Genomic DNA, 15,213 nt, shown 5'->3' on the forward strand with positions numbered 1-15,213 from the left:
TATACCATGAATGCCTTAGCTTTTCCTCCCTTACCTCCGATATCTCAACTGGAAGTCGAAGGGAGCGAGAACACAAGGAGGCAGACCGCTGGACTGCTGGGGTAAGCACAAATCGCTAGCTAGAATATTCCAACCCCAAGTGAACAACCCACTGCTGATTCCAGTAGGAAGTTACCCACCGAGATAGAGCCTTCAGCCTGCTTGGAACAGCTGAGACAGAGTGAATTCCCTAGGGAAGAAATCCAGAAACACTTCACTAAGAGACAGGATGTTGGGTTGCTGCAAGTGCAACACCTGTCGAACAGGATTTCTTCACCGGCCCAGAAACCCTAATGGTACTAGGGAAGGGCCAAAGAGATCTTGGAACAGATTGCCAAGCACCTGGCTTAAGTATTAATACTTCAGCCATGATTGCAAATACTTCCCCCAAGGAAGCACATGGTCCAATAATGGAACAATCGCTGTATGAACCAGGACTGCCCTGTCTGCAGACAGGATTATCTCTAAAATGGGGAAGTAAACTTGCAAGCCACAGCAACCAAGATCAGTACCCTCTGTGGCAGGGCTCCTCATCCCCAAACTCCCTCAGCCATGGATATGGTGATGGATTGAAAGGCATACTTGCCAATTAGATGGACTAGACCCTCCTCATTGAGGTAGGGTCCCCGCAGGCGAAAATGACTGGCCTGAATGGCCCATTGAGTTCAGCAGGTATCAAGGTGACTCCCGGACAGGAGAAACCCTTAAGGTTCACCTGGGAACTACTCTGGAAAGACTCCCTCGCGAAATAGACCTGCTGTGCCTTAGAATGACCTAAGAAAAGCACTACTGCTCAACCAGCTCTTGGAGCTTCCAAGGAACCAAGAGCAACTGCCAGTCAGAAGCAGTGACATCCCTTCCCCAGGAACAAAGAACGAAGGACACCCCTTGTGGGGGGGGGGGGGGGGGGATGGGCATCCAGAGGGAAACCCATAAGGGTTGCCCTGGAACCCAAGTGAATCTCCCCTCCTTGAAGGGAGAGAATTAATGGGAATTATGGCCTCCTGATTCCAAAAACCTTTCAACTCTCCCGTTGAGAGTTGAGTTACAATCACTGATATTCAGAAGCAACCAATCCACCACAGGCAGCCATCCTTAGAATGGGTAGGTCACAGTAATCAACAGAGGAGCCCCAGCAAAAACAGTCCAATGACTGTCACTGCTGTTTCCCGGCTCTGGCCTCCCAGGAGATGTACCAAAAGAACATGCTCAGTAGGGCATGTTGAAAGTTCTAGATTCTAGGAGATCACAGTTCCGTGCCGGGCTGAATCTGATGATGTTACCCATGTGTGAGGACTACCATCCTGCTTGCCTCGGAGAATGCTTTTATTGCTCTTGAACTTAAAGGCAATTTACACCCTTACAGCTCCAACATGAGCTGCTAAGCTGGGTGGACTAATTTTAAAAAGTGTAAAGGAGGTTCTACTCTTCTTGGTGCCAGCTGGAATCAGCTTCACCAGTTTCACTTGAGGATAAATTCAAAGACACTTTTAAAACTACAATGAATCATTATGGGACATATTTGGGAATATTATTAAATAAACAGTTTGGCAAATATACTTTTATGCTTTTAATATACTTACACATTAATGAACTTTGTGCAAAAATATAACAATCATAATATAAAATTACAGAATTGAAGTAAATGCGTGAAGAGATTTCTCAGACTTGCAGTGTATTTGATTTCTCAGAAAATTTCAAACTTAATATGGTCTAAAAATATATGAAGAAAGCCCAGAATTTTACTGCTATTTCTAGATTAGTGATTATGAAACTGCAATATAAAGACAAAATCACAATGTGAGAAACCCCATAATGTGGAAACTCTACAGGGCTTGGCAAGAATTTTATGTTTGATTTTCCTCTTATCCACTCCCTATTGTAATCCAAATTCAAAGACTCTGTCTCTAAGTGCAAGCGAATACTCCCTTTGAAGTTTTCCAGCTATCACTGACATTTTAAAGTCTAATTCCTTGATTTATCAAGGAAATACTCCTATTCTTTGTCCTATGGAAGAGAATTTGATGACATTGGCCCTAGGTGCTACCCATGTTTATTTTATTTGATAACCCACTTTTAAACAGTTTTATTGTGTTGCAATACTTTCATTTGAGTGCACAGTGCTAAAATAGGGAAGGTAATTTCATAACTGTGCATTATGGCTAAAGTCTTTGCCCAACAAAGACTTAATTTGCATACAGTTACATATCCTCTTCAGATGGCACAATTTATGCAAGTTAACTTATGCGCATACTTTTGTAAATTAAAATTTATATGCACAGGTTTCAACTCCACCCCAACGTCACTTTGCAGTTCATGTAAACTGGGTTATGTGCACTAAACCCTGGACTATTTTATAATAGCCATTTATAAATGACTTTGAAAATTACATCCATATTGTCTACATGAGAAAGCAACTAGAAAGAAATAACTTTGAAGCATAAATACGAACCAAAGAGCTGGGAAAAAGCACGAGTTTCATTTCTTGACAACAGTAATCTTAGAGAAATCCATAAGAACATAAGAAATTGCCATGCTGGGTCTGACCAAGGGTCCATCAAGCCCAGCATCCTGTTTCCAACAGAGGCCAAACCAGGCCACAAGAACCTGGCAAGTACCCAAACACTAAGAAGATCCCATGCTACTGATGCAATTAATAGCAGTGGCTATTCCCTAAGTAAACTTGATTAATAGCCATTAATGGACTTCTTCTCCAAGAACTTATCCAAACCTCTTTTGAACCCAGCTACACTAACTGCACTAACCACATCCTCTGGCAACAAATTCCAGAGCTTTATTGTGCGCTGAGTGAAAAAGAATTTTCTCCGATTAGTCTTAAATGTGCTACTCGCTAACTTCATGGAGTGCCCCCTAGTCCTTCTATTATCTGAAAGTATAAATAACTAATTCACATCTATTTGTTCAAGACCTCTCATGATCTTAAAGACCTCTATCCTATCCCCCCTCAGCCGTCTCTTCCCCAAGCTGAACAGCCCTAACCTCTTCAGCCTTTCTTCATAGGGGAGCTGTTCCATCCCCTTTATCATTTTGGTTGCCCTTCTTTGTACCTTCTCCATCGCAACTATATCTTTTTTGAAATGCAGCGAGAGACTAAGATAATATGCAAATAGGAAATGCAAATAGGAAGTGATAGTTCAGTTATTCATTTATTACACTCTTCACCAGCATATATAAAAAAAAAATCAATAAATTAAAAAATAAATAGTTCAGCTCTTCAAAAGTCTCTTTCAGTAATGGAAATCAAAAAATTGCTAGCACAGTTATTTGATTCTATGAAGCAGGAACTGATGCCTCTGAGACACACTCTAGAGCTCGTATTTGCAAAGTTTGGACAATCAATCTATTTAAGAACTTGTTTTCTAATTAACTGTTTTCAGAGTATGTGCTGTCTTTGGATTTAAAAAAAAAAAAAAGAAAAAGCAATTTAGGTCCTCTGAAGAATCAATTCCCCTGATGAAGATTCACTGCAGAATTGGAACACATCCTTGGGACATGACACATGATTATTACAACTTATGCTATTTTTAAAAATTGCATTAACTTTCGATATGTACTAATAAAGTTTGTATTAACTGAATAGATGAGCTATTACTTCATATCAGCATATTTGATAAATCACCTTCTTTAAAAGGTTTTGTTTCTTTGGCAGTTTCATGCAAGCTTCATTTTTATCTCAAGACTAAGTTATATTTAATACAGTTCACATGCTCAATAGACAAAGCAGTTGAATTACAGTTATAAATAAAAAGGCTGCAGAGTACACCAGAAACAGACTTACATCTTGAGCGACACCATGAAACTCAAGCGCTGCCTGCAACAAATTTTGTCTGAACTCTAGCTGACTGGCCTGCCGATAGCAGACATCACTGAGCTGTTGTTGCAATGCCTTTAATTCTACAAGGTCCTCCTCATCCCCAGCATTCAAGAGTGCAGCAATCTGCTGATTGAGCTCCACATAGACCGCAAACCATTCCTGCAAAAGAAAAAGTATAGAACACATGTTAGAGAGTAAAGATCAAAAGAAAAAGATACCTATGATCTGCTCATTCATCTATTTTTCTTGGCATATTATCAGAAAAATAGAATTTAAAAAAATGTCAATGTGATTCAGAGATACTTTAATATATATCATAACCCATTCATAAATTAAATATGCAGCTGGTATTATGGGCAAAACATAGTACAAATATATACTTCACTATTAAAAGTATCTGTTTCTCTGTAAGAACTTTAAATATAACAAAAAATACACTATCTTTTGGCTGAACTACAAACATATCATTTGGTAATAACTGAATTTTACCTATACAAAGACCATGAATGGAATGCAAAACATTGTATTCATTCTGCTTTTATACAGATAACAACAAAATGCAGAAGAATTCCAGTAGTTGTATTGGTCCTGATGAAAACAAGCCTTAGTAGGCTGTAATACATCTTAAAGGACAAAGCCATCTTGAGCTTCCAAAATCATGCAGGCTTCTTCTGCAGATGTCAAAAGTTAGAATATTTATAATTTCAATTTATAGGCCACCTATTCAGTTACAGTCTCCAGGCAGATACAATACAAAAAAACAGTTAATATTTTCAAAGACATATTACTACTAAACATTTAGCAGACTAAAAACAATTCCCTTTTTTTGTTGCCCAGTGCTTCTTTCCGGTACGCAAGTGTACTAACTCACTTTTCCTGTTTGCTAAGAACTGGAGAAATTACTTACCTGATAATTTCGTTTTCATTAGTGTAGACAGATGGACTCAGGACCAATGGGATTATGAGTTCCCCTGCTAGCAGATGGAGACAGAGTCAGGTTTCAAAGCTGACATCACCCTAGATATACCTTGCAGTGATCTCAGTTATTCAGTATTCTCTTCAAAAAGCAGGCCCCTTTGTGCGCCCCTTCATGCAGCCTCCAAGTGCCTCAGCCTATTCAACCAGCATTTCTCGCTTCCTGAACCCTCTCCCTTCCATCCTCAACTCGCTCCTAGCCGTAATATCCTTAATCGCTTCAAACATGCTCTCTTACCCTATCCCTACCATCAAAAATCTCTATAATAATCGCTTAAAACTTACCAACCCCACCTGTCTCCAGCATAAGCGATTGATTACCATAATGACCTCCCCTGTCACTCAATTCCTTGGACTTTCCATCTTTTCATTAACCCTCTTCAACGCCCAATCCCTCACAAAAAAAACGCATTTACTCAATGACTATTTCCTGGACTCACAACCAGACATCTGTGCCACAGAAACTTGGCTAAAACCCACAGACATAGTATTAATCAATCAACTACCCCTTCAAGTATGATATTTGCTCAATTCCTAGATTCAAAAAAAGAGGTGGGGGAATTATCTTAGCAACCAAAAAAGAGCTAAGATTAACCCTACAGAACACTAAACATTCTTCCAGATTTGAATTCGCTCTATTCAACTCTAAACAGCTCCAAATCTGCTTACTTTATGCTCCCCCTGGCCTCCTAGACTCGGACCCTTCTCCTCTCATTGAGCTCATAGCCAAACATATCAAAAACGACACCCCAGCCATCATCATGGGAAACTTTAACCTCCACGTCGACGTGATCCCCCACTCCACTAACTGTGAAGTCCTGCTATCCTCTTTCAAGGCTATGGGCTTCACACAAATCGTTAATAGTCCCACGCACAATGCTGGTCATACCTTGGACTTCATATCTTCTTCACAAACCCCCATTTTCCATACCACTACCTACTTCGGTATCTAATCTCTTGCTGCAGGACACTTGAGACTTTCTCACTTATACGTTATAATTTTTATGCTCAATAAGACCTGTCAACTTAATTGTTTAAGTCTTTTTTTTTTTTTTTTTTTCTCCTTTATCTTTTGGTCATCAATGTTACAACGTTATTGTTAAATTTTGAACTTATGTACACTGTTCCAAGTTTCATAACCTTGTTCTATGTAATGCCTTTTGGCAATTTTCATGTTCTGTTTCAATGTAAACCGATGTGATCTTTATTTCATATAGGAACACCGGTATATAAAAATCTAAAAATAAATAAATAAATAAATATTCATAAATTCAGGCCTCACACAAACCTCCCCACCTCATTGCACCTCTATCCCATGGTCAGACCACCGAATGATCACGACTGACCTCTGTATCAAGGAAAACCCAGCTCCCCCATTCTCCAAAACTACAATCCACTACAGGAATTCCTGCTCCATGGACGACCTCAGCTCCCATCTATCGACAGAACTTGTTAACCTTGATCTCTCTGATGCAGATGCAACCCTCGCCTCATGGCACAATATCACAAACAAGGTAGCAGATAAAATATGCCCCTTAAAAACAAAAGAGCTAGACCCTTCCAATAAGAAAAAAAAACCTTGGTATATACAGGAATTAAAAAAACTCAAACTAGAACTAAGACACAAAGAACACCTATGGCGAAAGAGACCCTCCAATTCTACACTAACTGAGTACAAAACCTACATGCACAGCTACAGAAACATCATCAATCGTACAAAAAGAGACTTTCTATGCCCGCAAAATTCATAATTTCTCCTTTGACGCCAAAGCGTTCTCTTATGTCTCAGAGCTCACGAAACCCTCTCCGTCAGTCATCCCCGACGATCAAGCACAATCTAGGTGCACAGAACTAGCACAATTTTTCGAAGATAAAATCCTCAAGCCCCTCTGGCATCCTCAAATACAGAACCATCCTCACACTACACTTCCTCCTTAGGCCAGAAAGTAAACCTAGAATCTTTCGAACCCACCACTTCGCTCGAAATTGAATCTATTCTTAAAAAGATGAAACCCTCCACTCATCCGATGGACTCCATTCCGTCCAAACTACTGCTCACCATCCCAAACACAATCTCTAAGCCACTAGCAGAGATTATCAACTGCTCGCTAGCGCAAGTTTTAGTACCGGACGCTCTGAAATTAGCCATCCTTAAACCACTACTCAAGAAACCCAACTTGAACCCAATTGACCCGGCCAATTTTCACCCCATCGCTAACCTACCTTTCGTCGCCAAACTCATGGAGAAAATAGTTAACAAACAACTCTCGGATTACCTAGAGGAAAACAAGATTCTAACACCAGCCCAATTCGGATTCCGCAAATCTCTCAATATGGAATCCCTTCTAATTTCGCTTACAGACAGCGTCCTCTCAAGCCTTGAAAAAAAGACCCCCTACATTTTGGAACTGCTTGATATATCTGCAGCATTCGACACAGTGAAGCACTCCATCCTCATCACCCGGCTCTCAGACATAGGAATATCAGGAACAGCCCTTGACTGGTTCAAGTCCTTCCTCGACAACAGGAACTTTAAGGTTAGAGTAAGCAATAAAGATTCTCACACTGTCAAGTCCACACTCGGAGTCCCTCAAGGATCCTCGCTCTCCCCCACCTTATTTAATATTTATCTTCTCCCCCTCTGTCAACTTCTCACAAATCTAAAGGTTACCCACTTCATCTATGCTGATGACGTCCAGATTCTGTTACCAGTCTTAGAATCAATCTCTAATACCCTCAATTTCTGGAACAGCTGTCTACAGTCCATAATCACCCTCCTCACCAGCCTTAACTTAGTACTCAACACCTCAAAAACTGAACTCATGCTTATCACTCATGATAACAACTCTCAGGCAGTCATCAACCTCAACTCACCCCAAGCGACCTCCACCACACACATAAGAGACCTCGGCGTAATTATAGACAACTGGCTGAACCTAAGAAAATTCGTCAATAATGCAACAAAAGAATGTTTTCACAAATTACATATTTTAAAAAAGCTGAAACCTCTCCTCCAGTTTCAAGATTTTCGAACAGTTCTCCAAGCAATCTTATTCTCAAAAACAGATTACTGCAACTCCCTGCTAATAGGCCTTCCAGCTATCACCACCAGACCACTACAAATGTTGCAGAATTCCGCCACCAGGATCTTAACCAATTCCAGCAGAGGAGAACACATCACACCTATACTTAAGAACCTACATTGGCTCCCCATTAAATCTAGAACGCTGTACAAAGTTCTAACCATGATCCACAAGTCCATTCACTCCCAAACCATGCTAGAATCAAACTGCCCTCTTCGTCATCACTCATCATCCAGACCGATCAGAACAAGGTACTTAGGCACCCTTTATACACCCCCCCGCAAAGTCATTGCTCAAGAAACGTGCATTCTCGACAGCCGGTCCCACTCACTGGAACGCTCTCCCCATGGACCTTCGCCTAGAACCTTGTCTGCTGACATTTAAAAAAAAGCTTAAGACCTGGCTCTTCACAAAAGCATTCACCTAAAGGTGTTACAACCCCATCACCTCAGCTTTGTCCGCTACCTTCACTTATGCTTTCATTACTTTATCTGGTGTAATCATATTTTCTTATGTTGATACAATGCTTATTATGACGTTATGATGTTACGATATTCGTTGCAACGCTAACTCTGGTTCTCTACATTCCTATTATGTAAGCTTTGTTCTTTGTATCCCTTGTGTTCACTGTAATCCTAACTTTAGTTCTCTGTAAACCGACGCGATACATACTATTACATGAACATCGGTATAGAAAAGCCTTTAAATAAATTGTGGACATATTGTTGAAGAACTTGATTAGAATTTGGATACAACTTGGTTAACAACTTGATTAAAAACTTGATCAAAAACTGGAGACCGCAACTGTACTCAACCAACATAAGCACTGAATCCCAGTACTATAGATGCCCTGAACTATGTATGGGTAGGGCAATGGCTTACCCGTAATCACATGGAATCGAGGTCCGACTCATGGGCGATTCCTTGGTGCCTCTCCTGGGCAGCCATGGGCAGGATGCTGAGTCCATCTGTCTACACTAAGGAAAACTAAATTATCAGGTAAGTAATTTCTCCATTTCCTAGCGTGTAGCCAGATGGACTCAGGACCAATGGGATGTAACAAAAGCTGCTCCTGAATGGGGTGGGAGGCTGCCCGCGGTCCTGTTAGCACCAGCCTCACAAAGGCTGTGTCTTCCTGGCCCTGGACATCCAGGCGGTAGGATCTGGAGAAGGTGTGTGTAAGGAGGACCACATCGCTGCTCGACAGATGTCAGTGGGCGACAGTAGTTTAGCTTCTGCCCAGGATACTGCCTGGGCCCTGATAGAATGAGCTTTGACCTGTAGAGGTAAAGGCTTCCCTGCCTCTATATAAGCTGCCCTGATTACTTCCTTGATCCAGCAGTTATGACAGCATGTGAAGCCGCTTCGCCCTGTTTCTTCCTCTCGTGAAGAATAAACAAGTGATCTGTCTTGCGCACCGGTTCCGAATGTTCCAGGTACCGTACTAAAAGTCTACCGAAGTTAAGATGTGAAGATGGTGGTAGTTTTCCATGTCCTTAAGTCTATCCGGGGACGGTAAGGAGATGGATGGGTTCAGGTGAAACTCCGAGAGTACCTTTGGTAAGAAGGAGGGAACGGTGCAAAGCTGTACTGTTCTTGGAGTAAATCAAAGGAATGGTTCCTGACAAGACAGCGCCTATAGTTCAGAGATGCGACAAGCCGAGCATATCGCCATCAAGAACACAGTCTTTAGAGTTAATGCGTGTAGGGACAGACTGCGCAATGGTCTGAAGGAAGGCCCTGCCAGAAAGTCCAATACCAAGCTGAGGTTCCATAGGGGGACTGGCAACTTTAAGGCTGGTCGTAGATGTTTAACACCTTTTAGGGGATGGGCCAAGTCCGAATGTTCCACCCACCTTGGCCCTGAAGCAGGAGAGGGCTGCCACCTGGACCTTCAGGGAGTTGAGAGACAGTCCTTTGTTCAGACCATCTTGTAAAAATTCTAGGATCATGAAAATCTTGGCTGTTCGCAGGGGCACCCCGTGCTCCCTGCACCAGGCCTCAAATATTCTCCAGATCCGTATATTCATCAGGGATGTTGAAAACGTCTGCGCACGGAGCAATGTGGCAATTACTTCCGCCGAATATTCGCGCTTTGTCAGGTGAGCCCTCTCAAGGGCCAAACCGTAAGAGAATCGAGCTGGATCTTCATGAAGAATTGGGTGTTGCTGGAGAAGATCCCTGTGCGGGGGAAGCAAAGGGGATTCTCCACGAGAAGCCTCTGCATGTCTGCATATCCTGGGCACCTGGGCCAGTCTGGGGCCACCAGAAGGACTAACCCTCTGTGATGTTCAATCTTGCGGATGATCTTGCCTAGTAGAGGCCACGGAGGTGGGGAAGGCGTACAGTAAGTCCTCCTCTGGCCAGATCTGGACAAGGGCGTCGATCCCTTGGGAGCGCTGATCTTGCCTACGACTGAAGAACTGGGGAACCTTCACATTGTGAGTTGTAGCCAATAGGTCGAAGGATGGAAGGCCCCAGCGATCTACTAGGAGCTGGAAGGCTCTGGTTGACAGCGTCCATTCCCTCGGGTCCAGGCTTTCCCTGCTGAGAAAGTGCTCTGTCGTCTTTTTCCGCGATGTGGGAGGCCGAGATCCCTTGTAGGTTTAACTCTGCTCATTCCATATGGGGGTGGACACGTGGTGGCTCTTGGTTCCTCCCTGGTGGTTGATATAGGCCACCGTTGTTGCATTGTCCGACATCACATAGATTGCTTGCCCCTGGAGCCTGTGGCTGAACTGCAGGCATGCTAATCTGTCCGCCACACTTCCAGGTGGTTTATGTTCCAAATTCACCTCTTCCTCGGTCCATTGCCCCTGGGTTGTCAGTTCCTGACAGTGAGCTCCTGCTCCCCCCCCCCCCCCCCGAGGCTCTTGTCCGTCGTGAGGTCAATCAGCTTGGTGGGGAGAGACTTACACCCTTGCTTAGGGTGCCAGTCCCCCTATGGAACCTCAGTGTAAGTCCTGTAGCCACCACTGAAGCTGAAAGCATACTTCTATAGGTAGGTGGAGGTGAATCCAGTAGTCTTGAGACAGTGGGTTCCAGCGAGACAGAAGGGCGTGTTGGAGAGGCTGCATGTGTGCCCTCGCCCACAGAACTACTTGCAGGGTTAATGCCATAAGGCTGAGGACTTGCGAGATAGCCCCACACCTTGGGGCAAATTGGGTTCATCAACCGACGTATTTATTCCATCAGTTTCCTCCTCCTCGAGAGAGAGAGGGAGGAAGACCTTTGTCTTGCTTGGTGTCGAATCAGGCCCCCAGGTACTCTAAGAACTGGGAGGGCTTGAGGCTGCTCTTGTCCATGTTCATGACCCAACCAAGCTCCTGCAGGAGGGTCCTGACCCTGCTGGTCACCTGGAGGCTCTCTTCCAACGATTTCGCCCAGATCAACCAGTCATCCAAGTAAGGGTGCACCAGGATAACCTTCTTTCCTCAGTGCCGCCACCACGACTACCATCATTTTGGAGAATGTTCTGGGGGCAGTTGCCAGGCCAAAAGGTAATGCCTGGAACTGGTAATGTTCATCCAGTACTGCAAAGCGTAGAAAACGCTGGTGATCTTGATGGACTAGAATATGGAGGTAGGCCTCTAAGAGGTCCAGGGAGGTTAGAAACTCTCCCAGTTGCACTGCTATTATGACGGAGCGAAGAGTTTCCATGCGGAAGTGAATTATCCGCAGATGACGGTTGATGCTCTTGAGATCCAGGACCGGTCGGTATGAGCCCTCTTTCTTAGGCACAATGAAATAGAAAGCGCCCCATATTTACTTGGAGGGTAGGTACCGGAGTTATAGTCCTCAGACTGAGGAGCCTTATCAGTGTGGATTTCACTGCCAGTTTTTTGTGCAGATAGTGCAAGGTGACACTATGAACCTGTCCCGAGGGATGCTGTGGAATTCGAAAGCATACCCTTCTCGTATGATGTCCAGTACCCATTTATCCGATGTGATCTCGACCCACAACTGACAGAAGGCGGCGAGTTGGCCCCCTATCTCCTCTTCCCAAGGATGGGTCAAACCCAACTTCATTGGGGAGTTCGGGTCGAACCTGAGCCCGAACCTGTTCCTCTTTTTGGTTGTCAGTTCTGAAAGGACTGAGACCTTCCTGAGGGCCGAGTTGACTGAAATGATGAGTTTCTGTAGGGCAGGAAGCACTGGGAGCCCCTGGCTCGACCCTCATGGGTGAGGGTACTGTGACCTTTTTTTTTTTTTTTTATCTTCTGGTAGCCTGGGAACTGGAGATTCGCTCCACTTACTGGCTAGCTTCTCCAATTCACTTCAGAATAGGAGGGATCCCTTAAAGGTCATCTTTGTGAGGTTCGCCTTAGAAATTGCATTTGCTGACCAGATTCACAACCATAGCTGTCTTCTGGCTGCCACCACTGAGGTGGCTACTCTGGCTGAGGTATGCACTAGGTCTGAGCTTGCGTCCATCAGGAAGGCTGTGACGGGTTCAATCACCTCTCCGGCATGCGCCCCAGAGCTATCCGCCTCTCTTGAAAGGAGCAGACAGGAGCGAGCCACCAAGGCACAGCAGGAAGCGATCTGCAGTGTCATTGCTGTCGCGTCAATGGCTTGCTTAAGGATGGATTCTAAACGCCTATCATGAGCATCCTTCAAGGCTGCCCCTCCCTCAACAGGGATAGTTGTTCACTTCAAGACAGCGCAGACCATGGCATCCACTTTCGGGAAAAGCAGGTCCAGAGGATACAAGGCCTCCAAGGACTAACCTCCTTTAAAAATTGCCTCCGGGGCATCCATTCCAAGTCAATCAAATCCTGGATGGCTTCCAGCATTGGGAAATAGCAAGAGGCTTTCCATAGAGACACCAGGATGGGGTTCTTCTTTGGTTCTGACATAGGGTCCGTGCCCAGAACTCCCAGAATCTTGAGGGTCTGGGAAACTAGGAACGGTAATTCATCTCTATGGAAAAATTGAAGCATGGTCCGGTATGGCTCCAGGCCTGGGGGATTTCCCCATCCTCTAAGGAAACCCCATCGTCGTCGGTGGTGTCTGGGTCCCTATCACTTGGTGAGGCGAGGCATGCAGCCCTAATATGGCAGGCAGCGCAAAGGGAGTGTCGTCTAAGCTTCTTTGCTGCTGGGGCCATAACCTCTTCAGCTTGTGAGTTTAGCTGGTTAATGCTTCTCGAGCGCGCACAAGACTCGCCTCGGCATGCGCGGAACTAAGCGGCCGGTTGTGCTTACGCTCACACGTACCGTTATGCGTGCAGCTATGAACACATGTATGCGCATGTTAGGCGCACAAGAGGAAAGTCTGCACCGTTTGTATCGACGGTGGAAAATGGCGCCATAGCAAATCACGCGCAAGATGGCGGTGCCCTGGATTGCCATGTGGAGAGTCCATAGAGCCTGAAGCGGGGCCTAGCCCATAGGGGAGCCGCTCAACCCACTCTGAAACCCCCATCCCTCGCCTGTATGGGATCAGGAACAATATCAGTATGGTGCACCGAGCAAGGAGACCAGAGGAAAGTGTACTGAAGCCCTTCCACATCACTGGTTTGGAGGAGTTCTTCTCTATTTACCTGGTCTCAGCGCTTACTGGCTGAGTACAGAGACGGTCTCCGGCTGTGGGGGGGGAGAGAGCTTAGACCTTCACTGTCGCACTTGCTGCCTTTCAATTGCTTCAGTAGCAAAATCCGCACCAGGAGCCGGCTATCAGACCAAGGCACACCTCTGAGGGATCTTGAAAATCACCTCAGGAATTCTCAACTGGAGGAGGGGCCCTTAGGTATCACCGCAGGGAGTGGGGCTCAATCTTCTTCTCAATTTGAAGGTAAAATTTCTTCTCCTTTGGATTAGTGCTGCAATCCCACTAGACACCATTGCTAGTGTGGTGATAGCGTCCACATCTGCTAGGAGATGGAGAGAAACTGAATGGTTGAGGTTACTGCAGGGGAATATCTAGGTCGATGTCAGCTTTGAAACCTGACTCAGTCTCCATCTGCTAGCAGGGGAACACATAATCCCCATTGGTCCTGAGTCCATCTGGCTTCACACTAGGAAAATAGGAATTGCCATGCTGGGTCAGATCAAGGTCCATAAAGCTCAGTAATCTGTCTCCGACAGTGGCCAGTCCAGGCCGCAAGTACCTGGCAGATCACAAAGTAAATTAATTCCTGTTACTCCCTTTTAAGGATAGCAATAGCTTTCTTTTGTCTACCTCGCTAATAATGTGTTACAGACTTTTTCTCCAGGAACTTGTCCAAACCTCTTGTAAACCCTGCTATGCTAGTCACCTTGATCACATCCTCTGGCAACAGCTTGATAGTGTGCTGAGTGAAAAAGTACGTTCAATAATTTGTTTGAATCTGCTGGTACTAAGTGTCCATTGTTTTTAGTATTATTTGAATGAGTAAACAACTGTCCTTTATATAATTGAATGGGGTGGAACGGAGTAAATAAACTTCTATCATGCCCCCTTCTCAGCTCTCTCTTTTCCTAGCCTGTGTAATCTCTCATCATAGGAGAGACGTCCCATCTCCTTTATCATTTTGCTCTTCTCTACACCATTTCTAGTTTTGCTATGTCTTTCTTGAGATGGGATAACCAGATGCACCGTGGCTTGATGCAGAGGCAATATATTTTCCGTTTTAGTCTCCATTCCTAACATTCTATTTGATTTTTTGACTGCCGCCATGCACTGAGACAAGGATTTCAAAGCATTGTTCACAAGGAACAAGGAACCAGGAGACCAGGGTTCAAGTTCCACTGTCGCTTCTTGTGACCTTGGGCAAGTCACTTTACCCTCCATTGCCTCAGGTACAAACTTAAATTGTAAGCCCTCTGGGGATAGGGAGATACTACAGAATGTAATCCGCTTTGAAGTGCTGAAAAAGTGCGAAAAGCGGAATATAAAATAATAAAAATGAAAGTGAAAAATGAAATGAAGGAATGCAAGGTCCTTTTCCTGGGTAGTGATCCCCAATACAGAACCCAGCATAGTTTACCCGTAGTTGGGATTATTTTTCTCTATGTGCAATATTTATACTTTTCTACATTCAATTTTATCTATCATTCAGTTGCCCAGTCTCCTAGTCTAGCAAGATCCTTGTGCAGTTCCTCATAATCTGCTGCTTAAAATAAATCTGAATAATTTTGTGTCTTCTACAAATCTGATAACCTCACTCACTGTTCCCTTTTCCAGATCATTTATGAATATGTTAAACAGTACAGGTCCCTGCGGTACTCCACTAATGACTTTCTCTATTTGGAAAACTGACCATTTAGTCCTACCCTCTGATTCTGGCCTTTTAACCAG

General features: G+C 44.3%; 1 protein-coding gene across 6 annotated transcripts in view; it reads right to left on the minus strand.

Annotated features, from left to right (window-relative positions):
• The window catches only part of SESTD1 (SEC14 and spectrin domain containing 1), a 283,107-nt gene that overhangs the window by 57,771 nt on the left and 210,123 nt on the right, over positions 1-15,213 (minus strand). For all 6 annotated transcript variants that reach the window (XM_029605904.1, XM_029605907.1, XM_029605908.1 and 3 more), the window contains exon 11: positions 3,839-4,033. In XM_029605904.1, coding sequence (XP_029461764.1) covers positions 3,839-4,033 — 195 coding nt within the window. The remainder of the gene's footprint in view (positions 1-3,838; positions 4,034-15,213) is intronic.

Source organism: Rhinatrema bivittatum, chromosome 6, assembly GCF_901001135.1.
Source record: "Rhinatrema bivittatum chromosome 6, aRhiBiv1.1, whole genome shotgun sequence".
NCBI lineage: Eukaryota > Metazoa > Chordata > Amphibia > Gymnophiona > Rhinatrematidae > Rhinatrema > Rhinatrema bivittatum.